General features: G+C 43.3%; 3 protein-coding genes across 3 annotated transcripts; all 3 read right to left on the bottom strand.

Annotated features, from left to right (window-relative positions):
- Nucleotides 1-1,948: 1,948 nt before the first annotated feature.
- csf3b (colony stimulating factor 3 (granulocyte) b) lies at nucleotides 1,949-4,040 on the bottom strand. Its single transcript, XM_026325662.1, has 5 exons — nucleotides 3,902-4,040; nucleotides 3,010-3,182; nucleotides 2,803-2,913; nucleotides 2,584-2,715; nucleotides 1,949-2,205 (listed from the first exon to the last, which is right to left on the bottom strand). Exons 1-5 carry the CDS (start codon nucleotides 3,915-3,917, stop codon nucleotides 2,002-2,004), a joined length of 636 nt encoding a protein of 211 aa, XP_026181447.1. The 5' UTR covers nucleotides 3,918-4,040; the 3' UTR covers nucleotides 1,949-2,001.
- Nucleotides 4,041-7,152: 3,112 nt separating this feature from the next.
- On the bottom strand, nucleotides 7,153-14,067 carry psmd3 (proteasome 26S subunit, non-ATPase 3). Its single transcript, XM_026325953.1, has 12 exons — nucleotides 13,765-14,067; nucleotides 12,923-13,113; nucleotides 12,134-12,274; nucleotides 11,884-12,020; nucleotides 11,307-11,497; nucleotides 11,047-11,150; nucleotides 10,845-10,959; nucleotides 10,644-10,763; nucleotides 10,080-10,183; nucleotides 8,294-8,449; nucleotides 7,927-7,977; nucleotides 7,153-7,378 (listed from the first exon to the last, which is right to left on the bottom strand). Exons 1-12 carry the CDS (start codon nucleotides 13,928-13,930, stop codon nucleotides 7,301-7,303), a joined length of 1,554 nt encoding a protein of 517 aa, XP_026181738.1. The 5' UTR covers nucleotides 13,931-14,067; the 3' UTR covers nucleotides 7,153-7,300.
- A 578-nt stretch (nucleotides 14,068-14,645) lies between these two features.
- Nucleotides 14,646-18,013, bottom strand: LOC113140985 (leucine-rich repeat-containing protein 3B-like). The gene is made up of 6 exons (XM_026325144.1): nucleotides 18,007-18,013; nucleotides 16,636-16,868; nucleotides 16,302-16,427; nucleotides 16,038-16,202; nucleotides 15,834-15,912; nucleotides 14,646-15,504 (listed from the first exon to the last, which is right to left on the bottom strand). Exons 1-6 carry the CDS (start codon nucleotides 18,011-18,013, stop codon nucleotides 15,251-15,253), a joined length of 864 nt encoding a protein of 287 aa, XP_026180929.1. The 3' UTR covers nucleotides 14,646-15,250.
- Between the last annotated feature and the right edge of the window lie 97 nt (nucleotides 18,014-18,110).

Here is an 18,110-nt window from a genome sequence, read left to right as displayed (position 1 = left end):
TCAATTTAACCAACAAAGCCGCGGCAGGTGCTTCTCCCGGCGGGGGATGCTAACGCTAGTCTCGGGCAGCAATGGCGGCATCTGACCGGTCCGTCAGTGTCGACTCGTCAAGGGACGGTACCGGTACCGTTTCACCCAAACCCACAAACTCACCAGAGAAACCGAACCCGTCGATGCTACGTCTGAATAGCATACAGCTGCTGTTAGCTGGCCCCGCTAGCTCGGGGGCTAACAGCGACACGTTTTCAGTAATTACTCGGCTAGAAACACGCCCCAAAACGCTCCCAGTGTTCTCCTGGGTGGAACACATGAGCACCCGATCCTGCTGGAACTGTTGTTTATTTCTGTTTTCAAGAACTTTTTCAATTTCTAACCACCGCTTTTACAAACGACTTTAGAAAGGTTTACTTCCTCACTATTAGCCAATCACAGCGCAGACTGACTGACCAATAGGAACACAGATGACAAACATTTTAGATTAAAACAACACGTGAACCTGTTTGCTTCTTGGTGTCGTCATGTTTGTCAGTCTATTTCTGAATGAAGATAAAAATAAAATCAACATTTGTTTAGAAAAATCAACATTTATTTAGAAAACAAAGAAGGTGACCAAAATAAAAGTGATAAACCTGTTCAGGAGAAACATTTTCCCATAAATAAAATAATTAAATTCGTTACATCATTTCACCCACAGGGTTTACCTTTGCTTTGACAAGTCATTACAGTGTCACGTCAACAACTCAAAGTTTGACATTTGTCATTTGAAATAAAATCCACAACATGTTTTCATGTTTAAACACACACAGGGTGAACTGATATGAAGCAACAACTGTAATCACCGTCGTTGCTCAACTGAAGAAACGTTTCACTTCCTGAAGTGAATCAGCAGCTCTCTCTCTCTCTATTTGTTTTAAAGCTCTCTCGTCCATCCCTTCACTGTAAACATCAGCCACAAAACATATCAAACACATTTACGTTTCAGTGCCAAAGACAAGCTGCTCACACATGGCAAATAAAATTATTCTTAACACCTTAAACAGTAAACCAATAAATATCTCTCCTTAAATATGGAATAAATATCACTAATAAATAAAAACATTATACAGACAATTGAACTCAATTTGAACTATCAAAGGAGGATTCTCTGAAAATGACATATCAATGTAAAACATTAATAAATATATATATAAATAAAACATACAAAAAATATAGAAAATGTTTGTCTAAAACATGTCAGGAAGTTAAGTTTAAAACTACAGATTTTTTTTGCATGAAATTCTCTTAAACATTATCAAAATTACTTCCATTTAGTTTTTAGCAGTCGACCGAAGAGGAACAAATTTTTCTTCGTTGTGTCTATTCCAGTTTTGTTCTATAGATGATTCAACATGTCAAAAAAGGGTGGACTGAATTTTTCAATCACAAAAAAAACCCTGTTTTTCTGTGTCGACCTGCAGCTTCAGTGACTGCACAGCTGCAGAAAAAGAGAACGTTTCAAAGCTCTGTGCAGGTTCAGACCTGCAGCGTCTCCTTGTCTCCGTCTTCATTCCTGAAGAAGCTGAAATGTTCATATTTCTGCTGCCTGATTTCTGCAGAAAACGAGTTGAAGCTCTGACACTGAGGCTGATACACCTGGTTGACATGCTGCAACACACAAAGGGATATGTTGGGGATATTTTCTGGATGTCTGCATCCAATCACATCTGACGACTGACCCAGAGGAAACTTTTCAGATCCAGAGTCTGAGATACTGAGGAGGAAAAAGCCACAACAATAAAACACTGGGTTACAGACGGATGGGTGGTTAAAACAGAGTAAACATCTGATCTCAGTTTTTTCTGATGATGCAGAGACTAAAGGTTCTTCCAGGGGGGCCTTGCACAGGTAAACACAGGTCGCAGGAGCTCCTTTAAACACCTCAGTCCTTATAGACTTTATTGCTGTCCAAGCCTCTCGTGTGTTCTTTAACGCAGTGCTGAGTCGCCCCCTTGTGGGTGGAGCTTATTGTGCACCTGCACCCTGGAACCTGTAGGTGGCTATGGCTCTAAGGCTGCGGATGAGGTCGTGGCAGAAGGAGCGGAGCTGCGACAGTGTTAGGTGGACCGCCACCTGGACCTCGTAGTTCCCAGGGAGACGGGAGGCCAAGTCCAAGCTACCATTCTGATCCGAAGTATCGCCACTGCCGAGCTGAGCCGCCTCTTTCAACTGAAACACACAGAACCAACACTTGACAGCAGCCAATCACAGCTCAGTGACGTCTCTAGTGTGTGCATGGATATAGATACAGCCGCCATGTTGGTACAGGGATGCACATTTGTGTATGAAGGAATTAGTTTAAAACAGACTTGGGAAATGAGACATAATTATAAAAACTACATTTAGAAGATGAAGTTTTTCATTCTCATTTGAAATATTTCCAGTTTTCACATTTATAATTTGATTTTAAGTCACATTATTACAACGATAAATAATACTTAATACTATCAAATCTGGGATCAAATCCTTTATTTGCTGCACCAACTGACCCTGCTGTAACATGGCGGCTGCAGAGGCGTGTTTCTACCTGTGAGGTGTGTGCATTACCTTGCTGACGCGTAACAGCAGGTCTCTGAGGTCGACCTTCAGGTCATCCAATCCACTAACTTTGCCAGACAAAACTCCCAGCAGCCTCTGGTACAGCTGACCTCCTGCCAACATTCGACTCACACACATGTCCTGCAAACATCACATGACGCATTTTAACCTTTAACCCCAAGACCACCAACACAGCCTGCACATATCAACCCGTAAACCTTGGCTCACCAGTGTGAAGTTCTCTGACAGCTGCTTGATGACGGGGGCAGTGGGGATGCCCAGTAACTTCGCCATCATCTCCAGGTATGTGGACTGGTTGGAAGGGTCGAGGGTCAAGCCCTGGGGATGACAGGAAGCGCTCATCAGCACAAAAGAGGAAGAACAGCCAATAGAGTGCAGCGAGCCTCTGAGCTCGGCCAATCACATGCTGTTTACCTCGATGGTGACAGTGGCGGCGTGCACAGCGGGGAGGTCTTTCAGGATTTTCTCCACCAGCGTCTTGGTCCGCTCCACCGCCTCCTTGAACGTCGGTGCAGGATTGGTCAACGAGCTGATGGAAGCTGACTGGACCAAAACTGCAAACAGGAAGCAGTGCAGCAGAGCGAGGACTGGAAAAAAAAAACAACCAATAATCGATTAATTTACTGTTCAGTGTTTTTCAGCCCAGTTTGTTTATTTCTACTGTGACTGACGACTTTATTGATCTATTTAGATTTGATCAAATCAATATAATAATTATCTTTGAGAATCACATGCAGAAAGTAAAGGACATTAAACAACAGGCAGAGCAACGTGAAAAGTAAAAATAATTAATTTTGTAAAAACAAAAAAATCATTTTGACACCAAACAGGACATTAACTCATTAGCTTAGCATGTTAGCATGCTAACAGTTGCTACTTAGCAGTAAAGTAAAGGCTCATGGGATCAGCTGTTCAGTGAAAACCCAAAGTGTTGGACACACTAATCCTGTGACCTGATGGACTGACACGGTCTGGACCGAGGAGGACGCAGTTTGTCTGCAGAGCCTAACTAATCAATCAATCAATCAACCAATCAATCAATCAATCACCAATTACCCAATAATTTCCTTCGCTCCAATAAATCAATAAATCATCATATCATCTCTGGTCCAAATCAGAGTCCAGACATCTGGCACCTCTGACCCCTCATACAGCTACTGGTCCAGGTGAATCCAGATTGTGCTCAGGTGTCAGAGACCTGTTGCGTGCTCGCTGCTCCACCAAACCCCGTGCACTTTCCTGCTGATTTTACTGCCGCTCTGCAGCGCGTGCAGCCCGGTCTGAGACCAGGGAAGTTCGGTCTTACCTCGTGCAGGGTTCATGTCTGTCAGGGCGGCCGTCTGTCTGTCGGGGTCGGTGTGTGTCCGCCGAGAAACTCGGTAAAATCTGCTTCAGCTTCCATTTGCAGCCGTTTGGACTTTTTATCTGCAGCGTCTCCGGGATTTTCCATTGACGGACCGTCACCCCGGAGTCATGCCCGCAGTCACGCCGATAAAACCCGAAATGACGAAGCTTGTGTTGCGTCACTCGACAGGAGCGGCTCAGGACAGGCGGAAACCTGTAGGGGTCTCACCTGGACTGGTAGAACACGTGACTACATATTTTATTCTAAGAGTTCAGGTGAGCGGACCAAAAGTTTAAGAGATGAATAAAAGAGAGTCCGTTAAATGGAGAAAATGTAAGAGGAGAAGTATTCACATCCTTTAGTCCAGTAAAGTACTGCAATACTCAACGGTACTGCAGTAATCACAGCTCAACGAAAGAATCCGATTATTCCTGAAATAATTGACAATGAGAACAACAGCTGGTGATTTAAAACCAGCTGATGTTTCCTGTAAATAAAAAAGAAAACTCCGATGGACACGATAAACGGTCCATTAACAAACAGGCAGCAAATTATAATGATTAGAAATAATTATTCTACTTTTTATTCAAACTCAAAAACGGAACTCTGTCATTCAGGTTTTTAATTCGGCATCTGCCTTAAAGCTGGAACATACAAAAACACTTGGTCCTTTATTTTTCTTTTTGTAAAATATTTTTATATTAAAAAAATATTCTAATATTTTCTATCACAATTAAATTTTCTCAGCGGATGTGTGTTTGTGGTGTATTATTCACAGTTTCCTTCTTCGTGTGTCGTCATATTTCACTCTTTAAGAAATTCTGGACAAATGTGAATCATCAGGAAACGGATTTTTTTCTTTTTCTTCCTTGTCCAGAGGAAACCACATTTACTCCTCTGCTTTAATTAATCTTAAGGTATTATTATTATTATTATTAACAACTATCACAAATTATCCAGTTTACTTCATAATTCATAAATCATCAATTAAGGAATGCTACTTCCTGTCTACTTCACACATGTATTGATAAGCTATGATCCAGTATTTCTACTGTTACTGCAGTAAAGGATGGCAGTACTTCTTCCACCGGCAGTGCCCGAACAGATCGTGTCCTCGTGGAATATGAGGAGTTTTTGGAGCCTGTTGTATTTTACCACATTAACTCTGTGTTATGTGGATGTTTACATGCAGCAGCAGCTACAATACACAGGAATGTGGATTCATGTGTGTGGACCTCAAACATGTGAGATCTTGTAGAACATGTTGCTCTGCTGCAGATGAACTTACCCACAGTTTATAAAGTACTTCAAACTCTTCCAACCTTAAACTGCTACTGCAGTAAAGTTCAACTTGTACATAAATGCAGCAGGAATATTCATGCAGACACATCAGATATAACAGTAAATCAGATATAACAGTAAAACACCAATTTACTGTTACTTTAAGTATATTTTGTGATAATACTTCTATTTGTAGTGGATTATTGTGTGGTACTGTGACTCACTGCAGCTAAAGATCTGTGTACGTCTTACACTGCATCAGTTATTTACAGGGATGTTCTGTTGGGACAAATCTGAAGGAAACGTGGATTCGTTTATAGGAAATTTTAATCCATTATGAGGCAAGTTCTAGGGAAACACGTAAAATCCTGCAATGATTTCATGTTTACACTTTCATAATGAGTTTCCTGACTGATTCACACAGTCAGAGCCTGAGTCACCTGCTTTGACATAATAATTATTGTCATTATTTTCAGTGCATTGTAATATTACATAACATTCAAACACAGAACAAATATCCCTGAATTTAGTAAATATCTTCAGTTAATTTTCAGGCGCATGTCATCAAGAACCTCCTCAACACCAAAGTTAAAAGTACGTTTACTCTGGTGAGGTACTTTATACACAGGTGTGTACTTGTTGTGTCTGAGTCCTCCTGACTGATTACACAGATGAAATTGCAACAGGATGAAAATTGATAAACCCTCAGTGTGTGTGTTAACACAATGCCGAGTTTAAAGCCCATGTTCATGACTCATGTCCCCGTATAACTGGGGGCCCCAGGTGCCCCGGGCCGCCAATAAAAAGTCTTACTTGAAAGAAATGACGTCAGAAGAGAAGATCTTCATCCAAAAACATCAAATTACAAACCCAAGTACTAATTATGATTTTGATAATGTCTTGTGTTTTATTTCATATGCTACATTATTCCAGGGCCCACGGTCTTCTTCAGTGAATGGGGCTGAGCTCGTAAAAAGGGGCTGAATAAACACTGGAAACAGGTAACACACCTGAACCATCTACACCTGCACAGGAAGACAATGACATATAGTCCAACACTTGAGAAAAGTTGGTTTTTAAGTTTAAATTTAGATTAGCACATGAAAATAAAGATTTTAAAAGACACAAAAGTAAAAACACCAGGTGATGATTTTAAGGGTCAAGTGAGCTGTTAGTTTTCATTTCAATTAGTTTCTGTTGGTAAAAAGTTTTGTTTGTTGACAGATATAGACACAGCTCAGCTTGTTCTTGTGCTCAATCATTCAAGTTCCATCTGCAAAGCTCGTCTTTCCTCTTGTTAGACACGTTTTCCCACGGCACATCTGAATGATGGCCCCGACGACCTGAGGCCCGACTCAGCCGCTCAGACTCAAGTGGCTGCTCTGAAACCGGTTCGTTAATCTCAGGCTGCGTGGTGAGTTTTTCTGCCAAACTTTAACTTCTCTCCAGCCTTATTATTAAAACCAGTGGAAGTTGTTTACTAAACTGCAAAATGAAGCTTTTCTCGTGACGATTCATTTTTTGTTTTATTAATAAGAAAAACTTCAGCTTCACTTTGTGAATGTTCCTGTAAATCAGCTCCGAAAGTTCAGCTTCAGTTCAGAAAAAAAATCTGATGTAGCTGGATGAACAACACAAACGGCTCTGGCTCGTCAACACGTTCTTCTCAACATATGCAGGAAAAGATTGAACAGACGACCTGAAAACGCAGAAGCTGAGCCCCAGTTCAAGATTAGTAATAAATGTTATTAGCTACAGCCGCGAGGTGATTGACAAAATATATATTAGAGTAACAGAATCACTACATGTGTTTTACACAGGATGTTGGCTGTTGTCTGGTTTGAAGCTTGTGTGTCAGCTGGTCAGAGATCAGACTACATTACCCAGAAACCCACAGAAACAGACATGTAAACAAAGCATTTTATTTGTCTCTGAGAGAATCAATAAATGAATACAGTGTGTGAAGTTCATGGAGAGCATAGTCACATGAGGAACACAACAGAACAAACAGGGGTATTATGGGAAAAAACTGATTAGCTAACATCAGCGTATAGACACACAGGAAGTCAGCAGAGAGGATCACGGGAAGCTGTCGTCGTCGTCTTCCGCCATCTCTTTGGCGAACTCCAGATCCTGCTGCTCCCGTTCCCGACGCTCCTGAATGCACCAGACATACACACAGACATTTCACATGACTGTCAGCGTCCATGTCTCTGCTCGCTCCACAGAGTGGAGTTCCAAGGGATCAATGCTGGGTCTGATTCTTTTCACCTTAACCTCTTGGGAAATATTATCAGGAAACACTTAATTTCCAGTGATATGCAGACGACACTCAACTATTCCTATATACTGTGAAACAAACCAGTTAAACCAGTCTCAGGTGCAGTGTATGTCTCCCCACAGACTGTAGATAAAGATGGACACCACATCACCACTTCCTCCCACTTAGCAAAAGTGAAGCCAAAATATTGATACGTGGCTGCCGTCTTAAGTACAGGAATAAGTATTTGATTTGTACTTTGAATTTTCAGTTTTCAGTTTTCATGTTCCATCCACTAACATGGAGGGGGGGCGGGGCCATCTTTGTTTACAGTCTATGATCCTTCCTGTTTAGTCAGTCACTTCCTGCCTGTGAAAGGTTACATGTGACCGGATGTGTTTATTTTTCTCAGGTGTGTGTGTGTGTGTGTCCAGGTGTGCGTTACCTCTGCTGACTCCAGGTCCTTGTTGTACGCTTTAGGAGGAAACCTCATTGCCTGCACAGACACAGACAGACGGGTGATGAGAAACATCCCAACAGACCACACAGCAGGTGTGTAACAAGTAGAGTTTGTTACCACTGACTGAGCATTCTTCCTGTTTTACTCACATCCACTGATCGCTGATTCATCATTTCTGATCAATTATTAGAAATTAATAGGGGATAAGCCTATGGACGTCTCAGGTGTGAGTTACCTTCACAGACATGTTGTGGACGTCTCAGGTGTGAGTTACCTTCACAGACATGTTGTGGACGTCTCAGGTGTGAGTTACCTTCACAGACATGTTGTGGACGTCTCAGGTGTGAGTTACCTTCACAGACATGTTGTGGATGTCCAGGCAGAAGGAGATTCTCTGGTGAAAAGCCAGCTGAGGCTCTCTTGTCCCGTAGATGTCCATGGTCTCTTTTGATTGGACAAAGCCTTTCTCATGGTTGATGCTTGCCTCAATCACACCGTCACGGATCGCCTGAACACACAGAGACACACATCAGAACCAGAATCATTTATGTGTGACTCACTAGGGATCTGACTCCACTAGAGCTGCTCTCAATGAAGGAAAGAAGGACCTTCGTAGTCCTTCTTTCCTTCATAATAAACTACGGCTGTCATTTTAAATTAATTTTTTAAAAAGGTCATTTTAAATTTTGCATGTTGAGAATAAAGTGGAAATTTAGTGTTTGGAATCAAAGCCACTGCATGTTGAAATAAAACCAGTGAACAATGTTTAAGTATTGAACAAATGAGATTATACTAATGAGTCTATACAGTTCGCCTGACCTGTATGTTCCTATATTTCACTTTGAGCTGCTGCCAGGTGTGTTCGGCCCATTGGATTGCAGCTAAATAAACAAAAACTTCAGTACATCCAACACTTTTCCGTCACCTTCAACATGCTTTCTGGAATACACCCCTTCTTTCATCTTCTTCTTCTCCTCCTTTGGGCTGCTCCCTTCAGGGGTCTCCACAGCCAATCATCTGCCTCCATTTAACCCTATCCCCTGTATCCTCCTCACCCACACCAACTATCCTCATGTCCTCCTTCACTACATCTAAGAACCTCCTCTTCGGTCTTCCTCTAGGCCTCCTTCCTGGCAGCTCTAACCTCAGCATCCTTTTACCAATGTATTCACTGTCCCTCCTCTGAACATGTCCAAACCATCTCAATCTGGATTCCCTGGCTTTTTCTCCAAACCATCTAACATGAGCTGTCCCTCTGATGTCCTCATTCCTGATCCTATCCATCCTCGTCACTCCCAGAGAGAACCTCAACCCCTGGTTTTCCTGAATTCAGTAAATGTCTCGTCTTCTGACTTGTTAACTTTAGTGTGGTGCTGTCAGCCCTGGATCTAGGCCTGACAACTAACACGGTTCACTGTTAAAAAACTGTGCTACTCACTGTTATCATAATGACCTTGGGTCTGGTACAGCCTGTACTGCACTTTTCCATCTTCTCTTTCTATCACTGCCACAACAGGTCATCAGCACATTGTGTAACTGACAGTGACGGGCCAACACAGTATCGGCAACAACATCAGCACTCCTGTGGCGCCACCTTCAGGACAAGCTTCTCAGTCACTGTTGTGTTGAACACGTTTCCAGAATTAGTTGACGTCAGTGAGCAAAGATTCAGTCTGACCTCGTACCAACTTTATTACTGCTTTGGTCCAGTGAATCTTGTTTTATAAAAACTGAGCATGTTTGATCTGAGTGTTCACATCTCAGAAGCTTTAAAAAGCGAAAACACCGACACCATGTCCGACTGCAGCTGATCGTACACAGAGACCGAGCAGCTGAACTTAAGATCAACAGTAACACAACATAAAAAACATTAATACCATATATGTGATGGATACACTCAACATGTGATTTTACAGCTGATACATTGCCATCTGTCTTAATTTAATATGTTTGCATGATTCCCTCAAACATGAATTCACGAACCTCTGAAGACTAGAAGCTCCAACACTGTGGCTTATGTTGCATATAATAAACTGGTGAGTAAAAAACTGTTTTCTGTTGTTACCACCAACAGACTCCATTTGTCCAACTGTTCTTGATTTCATTTTAACAGTGAAGAGTCGATAGTTTGCTGTTACCTTGGCAACGATGAACTCAGCATCCTCAGGACTGTCGAGCTGCAGCTTCTGAGCGATGTCGGCCAGAGAGATGCGAGAGTATGACAGGCTGATCATTCGCACACCTGCACACACACAAACACACCTTCATATGAAGAAATTTCAGGGCAAACATTGGAAAGATGTTTACAGAAATGGAAAATCAGCGGAGCAGGTGAAAGGATTCTGGGCTGTTAGCTCAGGCTACGTCCTGGAGAATTTAATTTTCTACCTGGAGCTAAATCTCTGAAGCTCCGCTGAACTAAACTGTGCTGGACCTAACGTACAGAGTCAGCGTTTGTCTGACTAACCCTCGCTGCTGCTGTAACACTGTCCACTTGATGGATAATTGATTATGTCCCCTAACTGATGAGCACAGATTAAACACAAACACACACAGACACAGTGTGGATGAGTAATGTTTCTTTGAACCCAGAATCAGACTCTGACACAACAGCAGTAAAAACAAGGCTGAAATGAAATTAAGCTGTGAACACGCATGGAAATGTGTGATGTCAGAGGGGACCAGGCATGTGATAGGCTCACCGGTCTTGATGACGTTGTGTCTCAGGCGGATGATGAGCGTGTACGTCCCATCAGTCTGAAACTTCTCCCCAAACTGCTCCAACACCTGGTTGAACTTGGCCAGGTTACCTGTCCTCACCGCTGCACACGGGAATAATATGTCACATTAACACACAGGAACTGTGTGGGTTGATGTTGGAGTGAAATGTGTGTTGAACAGACCCTGTGTGAGCAGGAAGTATGGCATCAGCGACCTCTTGAGCGAGGGCTGTCTGAACTGAAGTCTGTCAGGAATCTCTCCCAGCAGCAGTTCCACCACAATCAGCAGCTTATGGACCTGAAACACAACGGTCTCTGTTGGCGCTGGTCCACCTCCAGCAGAGTGTGTGAGTGTGTAGCAGAGTGTGTCTGTGTGTGTACTGACTGTCTGTTTGAAGCCCACAGCTGTGTGTTGAGGAGCTTTCCTCAGAGCGTTGGTCAGAGTCCTGCGAGCCTCCGAGTACTCAAGCTGAATTGCTTTAATACGACCTGCAGGCCACACGACACAGGTGAGTTCACAGGTCAACAAAGACACACAACAGAAAGTCTAGATGTAAAAACATTCTGTAGCAGAACATGAAAGTTCATCATGTAAAAAACAACTACAACTGTTTGTCAATAACTGACAGCAACACAAAGCCTCACCTGTGTAATACAGGTATCTGGCCCACTCGTTGTTGTTAGCGAGCTCAGGAAACACGGATTTGGAGACCAGCTTCTCAGCCTGGTCGTACAGGTTGAAGTGCAGGTAGTTTCTCAGCAGTAGGTTGAGAAGAACAGCCTGACCATCAGCGTCGTGACGCAGCGTCGCCGTACGAAGACGAGTGTGGAGGAAACTAAAGTGTTCAAAGACACACACAGGCTGTGAGAAACAAAACACAGGTCCATGAGAAATAGATCTGCCGATGCGTGATCATCCAGCTCAGCACTTCTGATTCAAAACTAGATCCACACATTTCTGTGAGCAGAGAGAAGCTGGTGGAGCAGTAGAACCAGAGCCCAGTGGACTCTTGGTTCCTTCAGAGCCTGTAAACAGTGTCGGCCGTTCTCAGCATCTGGAGCTGGTTTTTGGAAACAGACAGGCCTCCCATTGTTGGTGAGGAAGAACCATGTGAGCCAGGTCAGCGGTGTGGCTCCCTGCTGGGTTTTTAATAGTTTTTGGACAACTCACTAACACAGCAAAACACAGGCTAATGTGTTTTAGTGTGTGTCTGTTGTGTACCTGCGGATGGTGTCGAACTGATTGAGGAACTCGTACACTCTGGCGTGGTAATAATAACATTTAGCAGCCACAAGATCCAGAGCTCTGCGGTTCTTAGAGCCGATCTTCTGCAGCAGGTCATCTGAAACTTTCTGAGCCTGACGAAAGACAGACAGACAGAAGGTGTTCAGGCAAAGAGGTGTGGAGACAGACAGACAGACGGACAGACGGACAGGTGTGGAGACAGAGACAGACAGGTGTGGAGACAGACCTCGGTGTATCTCTTGTTGTTGGTCAGGTGAACCACCAGCAGCAGCTGCAGATACGCCTCCACCTCAGGCAGCAGAGGAGCCGACGCTGCTTTACCTGTCCTTGGACGAAACTGGACGTCTCCATCCGCCATTTCCATCGGCTGAGGCAGAGTGAGAGAGTCAGGAATCAATAACAAATAGATGATCAGATATTTGTCAATCACCATTAAGTTTATTTGATACCACAGTTTATTTCAGCTGCTTGTGTTCAAATGATGAAATCTGATTATTCTGTTAAATTCATCAAATTCAGTGAAACATTAAAGACTAAAGTTTTCAGTTTAAGGATTATTTCCACCATCTTAATTATTTCATCATCATCACATCATTGATTAAGTGATGAATTGCTTAGTTCATTAAACTGCCAAAAATAAAAACAAACACCCCCTGCAAATTCTCAAAGTCTCACTTTGAATTTCCAGTGTATTATTTTGTCTGATCTAAATCCCTAAAAATACCAGCAGGTTTCAGTTCATGGTAACGAGAGAAAATTGCTCCAAATTGGCAGAAATTAAGCTTAAATGTTCACAAATCTGACATTTTCATTTACTTTTCGACTTTTATCCGATCAACAAAGTCACCTCCAATTGTTTTTACGAAATGACTGATTAATCGGCTGACTGGTTGTTTCAGAACTGAGGCAGCAGACTCATAATGAGACGATTAAAGTATTACTGACGTCTACAGACTATGAGTTGACCGGTTAATCAATAGTAAAAGCGATCACTGATGGTGTCGCGACTCCTCACCTCCTCCAAGAAGCCCAGCAGGAAGTCTCTGGTGGTGCTGTTGTTGGTGAAGAAGCCACAGATGGCTTTGTGCAGCACGTTGGTGTTGAGCCGGCGGCTGGTGGACGGCAACGCTCGCAGAGCACGAAGAACAAACCGGGGCTCCTTCCCGGACACGGCCTTCTCAATCTGCTTCACATGCTCCTTAATGTCTGAGGAGGAAGAGGGTCAGAGAGGAGTAATGGGACAATCAACAAAGACCAATAAAACCAATGGAAATGATCCTGCAGGCAGCTCAAACAGAAGCCCACTGATAATTTTACACATTTTAGCTCCAGTTTGTTTCACATCCAGTCTCAAATAATTAAAAACAAAGAAAACCCACATAAACCGAGAAACGCCTTTACATATTACATTATACATAAAAGTTTTATCCAGTCTAGTCCAGGTCTGACAGGTCTACACACGGCGGGGTCCAGACCTGGTCTGATGAGACCCGGGTGGATTTAGAGTTATGAAAGCCCGTTTAGTCACCTGCAGGACGAGGACCCTGGTTTTGGACGGGTTTTAGTGTATCATTACATGTTTTGTCCAGGCCTGCAGAGTCCACATGCCGAGGCTTGGACCTGGTCTGATGTGGTCTGTGACGTTTACTGCCTGTAAATCACGTCTGACAATTTTCCGTCGCGTCCAGGATCAAAACAATTTCTGTTTTGAATCTTTAAATCCGCGGGTTAGCTTTTAATGCTAACAGGCTAACAGCCGCCGTTAACGGTGTTAAACCGCACCGACAACAAACCGGCTCCTGTCCCGGACCCTGCGGTGGTTTTCACCGTGTTATTTAACATTAATCTGACTTTTACCCTCCAGGGTCACGCTGTCCAGCTCTTTGGGCTGCTTAGCCGCGTTAGCCGCCTCCTCCTCCGGCATCTCCACGTCCTGCGGCTCGGGGCCCGGGTCCTTCGGCTTCTCGGCTTTGGAGTCCCGGTCCCGGCCTTTGTCCCGCCGCTTGGCCGCTGTCTCCTTCATGATGTTAGGAGTTAAACTGTAAATAAAAACGTCCAACACAAACCGGATTTTACCTGCACAGTCACGTCCAGTCAGTTCGGGTCACAATGACTGGCAACTATTTTGGAGCGCAGGGGATTGTGGGATACGGCAGGCAGAACGAGTCGATCACAGAGCCAATAACAACAACAGACCGATAGGGTGAAGAATATATTTATCATAACACCAATAATAATAATAATACAGGTCACAAAACAGGTAGGATGCAACTGGACACTGTATTTTTGTTTACTAGCACAACATAAACAAACAGATCCAAATAAAAAAATCAACTAACAAGACATTTAATTCAACATGTTAAGACCAAAATAATCAATCAAACTAATGAAACAAACTGTTAAACATTGGAAGCGTAATGCAGGATAAACACAGCAAACATGAATATGTCTTGTGTCTACAGTAATACCAAGACCTAAATATAACAATTCAATTGAACTAAAAAGAACTACATTAATTAACAATAATTAATTAAGAAAATAGTCCTGTTTCATTTAGAGAACATCAAACACATATATGAGGTATATACAGCATATGTTGAGAAAAATGCCACGTTATGATTTCCTGATCTTCAGTGATAATGTTTAGTGTCGACCTGCAGCTTCAGTGTGACTCCACCAACACAAACAGAATCTCCGTCTTTAGTTTCTCTCCATAAACAGAAACCTTTCTCAGCCTGATGAAAACAGAGGTAATGAATCTTTAATCTGGCAGTAACACCTCGTCCTGATGTTGGAAACTGTTCGCACACACAAAGACCAAAGGACTGACCTGAACACGACACCATCAACACAACCTTCTGTCCCTGTGGAGATCATGGCATCAGTTTAGCTTTGACATGTGAGGACAACATGGCAGTAAACATTTCTTCCTGTGCTTAGTTAAACTGTCATGATGAAAACACACAGTACATTGTAAGCACAACAACAAAACAACAACATGAGCATGCAGGAGCAGCAGCTCTGAGGAGGCTGGTGGCTGAGCTGGGAATTAATTATCTCAGGCTGCATTAATTAATTCATTGGTTCCTGAAGTCTTGGGAAAGGTTCTAGAGGCTCTTAAGAAGGTTCCAGGAGTACTGGAGTAAGTTAACAAAATGACTGAGGACAAATAACGCATCCTTGGGAAAATCTAAGGGGAGTTCCAGGAGTCCTAAGGATCTCTATAGACCTTGGAGCTTCCAGATCTCCTTGCAAAAGTTAAAAAAGTCTTTGTGGAGCTCCTCTGGGATTGTGGTGAGTGATTTTATGGGTCTTGAAGAGAAACTGATGGTCCTGGAGAAGGTTAGAGGTTAATATGGGGCAGATACAGAGTTCCTTGAGGCTGCAGGAATTCCTGGCGGCTCTGCAGTAACTTGAGGTATGCCACATGTCGACGGGCGTGCGCCTGGTTCTGTCGGATGTAGTAGATCAGGTAGGAGATGACCATAGTGAACCAGAGAAACATGGTGACCAGCATCACCACATCTGTGGTTCTCCTCACAGACAGACACAGATCCCAGTCTTCCACCAGTAAAACCAGTGGCCTCCCAACCACTCCTGGAACACAAAACACTCCCTGTCATATCAAAACTGGTTTTTAGTTATGTTGTCATGTCAACTTCAGACAATTCACTGCTGCTGGAAGTTTAAAATTCACAACACTGCAGTTTTCTACCGGCTGTGTGCAGGACCTATGTTTGCTCCCACTCAACATGAAGTGAAGGTAACTTGACGTCTAAGGAACATAATGTAACATGAAGTGAAGGTAATATAAAGAGTGAGATGTAAGGAATGTTATTTTACATGCATATATATATTCTATTACTACATGTTGTGATTATTTAATGAAAAGTCACGCTGCACAGCGATTGGCTGATGAAACGCACCCAGGTTTGGAAGGTCTGAGGATTGACAGACGACTTCAGCCAGAGAGGACGGGTCCAGATCCAGCCGAGCCATCGACCCCTGAGCACAAGTAGAAACACAGTACATGTACTGGATCAGATTTTTTTTTTGTTTCCAAACATCAGAGGAGCCTCATGAACGAGCACTTTCACATCTAGACTGACTGACACGCAGATCAAACTCACCTGCATGTTGCAGTCACAGTGCCAGGGGTTCTGTGTGAGGTTGGTGCGTGCTCTCAGCCCGCCGAGCACTGCTGGGTCCAACACAGACAGCCGATTGGACGAAAGGTCCAGGAAACGAAGAGAGGGAGCCAAACCACGGAAACAATCGGCTTCCAACAAAGATAGCTAAGAGGAAACAGCAAGCAGGAACCCACCACCAGCATTATCTCCTACAGTTCCAGTCCGCTGGTTTCCGTTCATTAATGCTGCACATTGTGTCAGTACCTGGTTGTACGACAGGTCAAGCTCATCAAGCAGAACCAGGTCAGCGAAAGAGTTGGCCGGCAGCGAGCTGAGCAGGTTTTTATCCAGAAACAGCCGTATGGTGAGATTAGAGAGGCCAACAGGTACCTGAGGACACAACACACCTGAGCAGCTGAAGACTAAAAATGTAAAACACCTGATGAGAAGATGGACCAGATTCATTTACACACTTGAATCCAGGAACATCCCAGAGCTTTAGTCTAATTAAGCACAAAGACTAGAATCTGCTTGTCTATCTTGTCACTGAAGACATGAGCACAAGTGTCAACCTCATAAACACCATGACAACACAGACCTGCATCAGTCTCAGCTCACTGCAGCGGACCGTCAGTCCTCGGTCCGCCGTCTCTGATCCCTGGCAGACGGAGGCAGAGACTCTGTTGCCATGGAGCCAGAGGGCCTCATTCAGTGGTGATGATGTCATCACCAGGTGCGATGATGGAAGGATCAGAAGAAGAAGGAGCATCCTCCGCAATGAAACAGCCACCACAGAAGAAGAGGGCAGAGATGCCCCAATATGACGTGTCACTACAGGGAAGAAAAGGCAAGAAAAACAGTCGCAAAAAAACACAGAACAAACTCAGTTTGTCACAGTTTAATATTTTTTGAGAACAGCGCCACCTACTGACACAGGGCTGTAACAGCCACAGCTTCACTGACACAGGTGTCAAATCTTGAGACGTGCAGTGGTGCCTGGTTCCAAATAGAGGAACTTCCACTGGCTTCAGGTCTGAGATGACACTTGTGGTTCTGGGATTTAATGGGTCATCACCAGCCTCATGCAAAACTGGTTATGTGGTTTCTGTAGGAAGTAAAGAAATCCCTGACATCATGCACTGTGCACATTATGACAATATTCAAAGTCAAAGTCAAAGAAGCTTTATTGTCACTTCAACCATATATAGCAGACGCAGTACACAGTGAAGCTAAACAACGTTCCTCCTAGACCAGAGGTGCTACACAGAACACAGACAAAGTGCAGTGACGCGGACAAACATAGAGCTATGACAGAGGTAGAACTAAATTATAATTTAAAAAATAAAGATTAAACTAAGAAAAAACACACAGCGTATCAGCAGATTAGACTGTGCTACTACATCCAACATCACACACCAGTTTTTCCATGTGTGCAGATGGTCATTCAAGCTGTTTCAGCTATTGTTGAACAAACAAACCATATTTACTGCAGCACATGACTCATGTACGAATGATGCAGGAAACAGATGCTTCCTATACCTGCAATAAATGAATCTTCTACTACAGTAGCTCTTGAATCATCTGTAGGACCTCAGTTATGTTTAGACTGCTTCTCTCCCATAGATCTCTCTGAATTTACATCAGTAGTTGCTTCATCGAAATCATCAACGTGTCTCTTGGACCCCATCCCGACTAGACTGCTTAAAGGCACCCTGCCATTAATGAACTCATCTTTATTGGACTTGGTAAATTTATCTCTAGTATCAGGCTACGTACCACAGGCCTTTAAGACTGCAGTAATCAAACCTTTACTCAAAAAGCCTAGTCTTGATCCAGGAGTCTTGGCTAATTATAGACCAATATCCAACCTGCCATTTATTTCTAAAATCCTAGAAAAAGCTGTTGCTAAGCAGCTATCAGACCACTTACACAGGAATTAACTATTTGAAGATTTTCAATCAGGATTTACAGCACATCATCGTACAGACACAGCACTGTTGAAAGTTACCAACGATCTTCTCTTAGCCTCAGATAATGGACTTGTTTCAATACTTGTCCTCCTAGACCTTAGTG

This window comes from Mastacembelus armatus, chromosome 8 (genome assembly GCF_900324485.2).
Source record: "Mastacembelus armatus chromosome 8, fMasArm1.2, whole genome shotgun sequence".
Taxonomy (NCBI): domain Eukaryota; kingdom Metazoa; phylum Chordata; class Actinopteri; order Synbranchiformes; family Mastacembelidae; genus Mastacembelus; species Mastacembelus armatus.
This window is presented reverse-complemented; position numbering and strand designations above follow the sequence as displayed.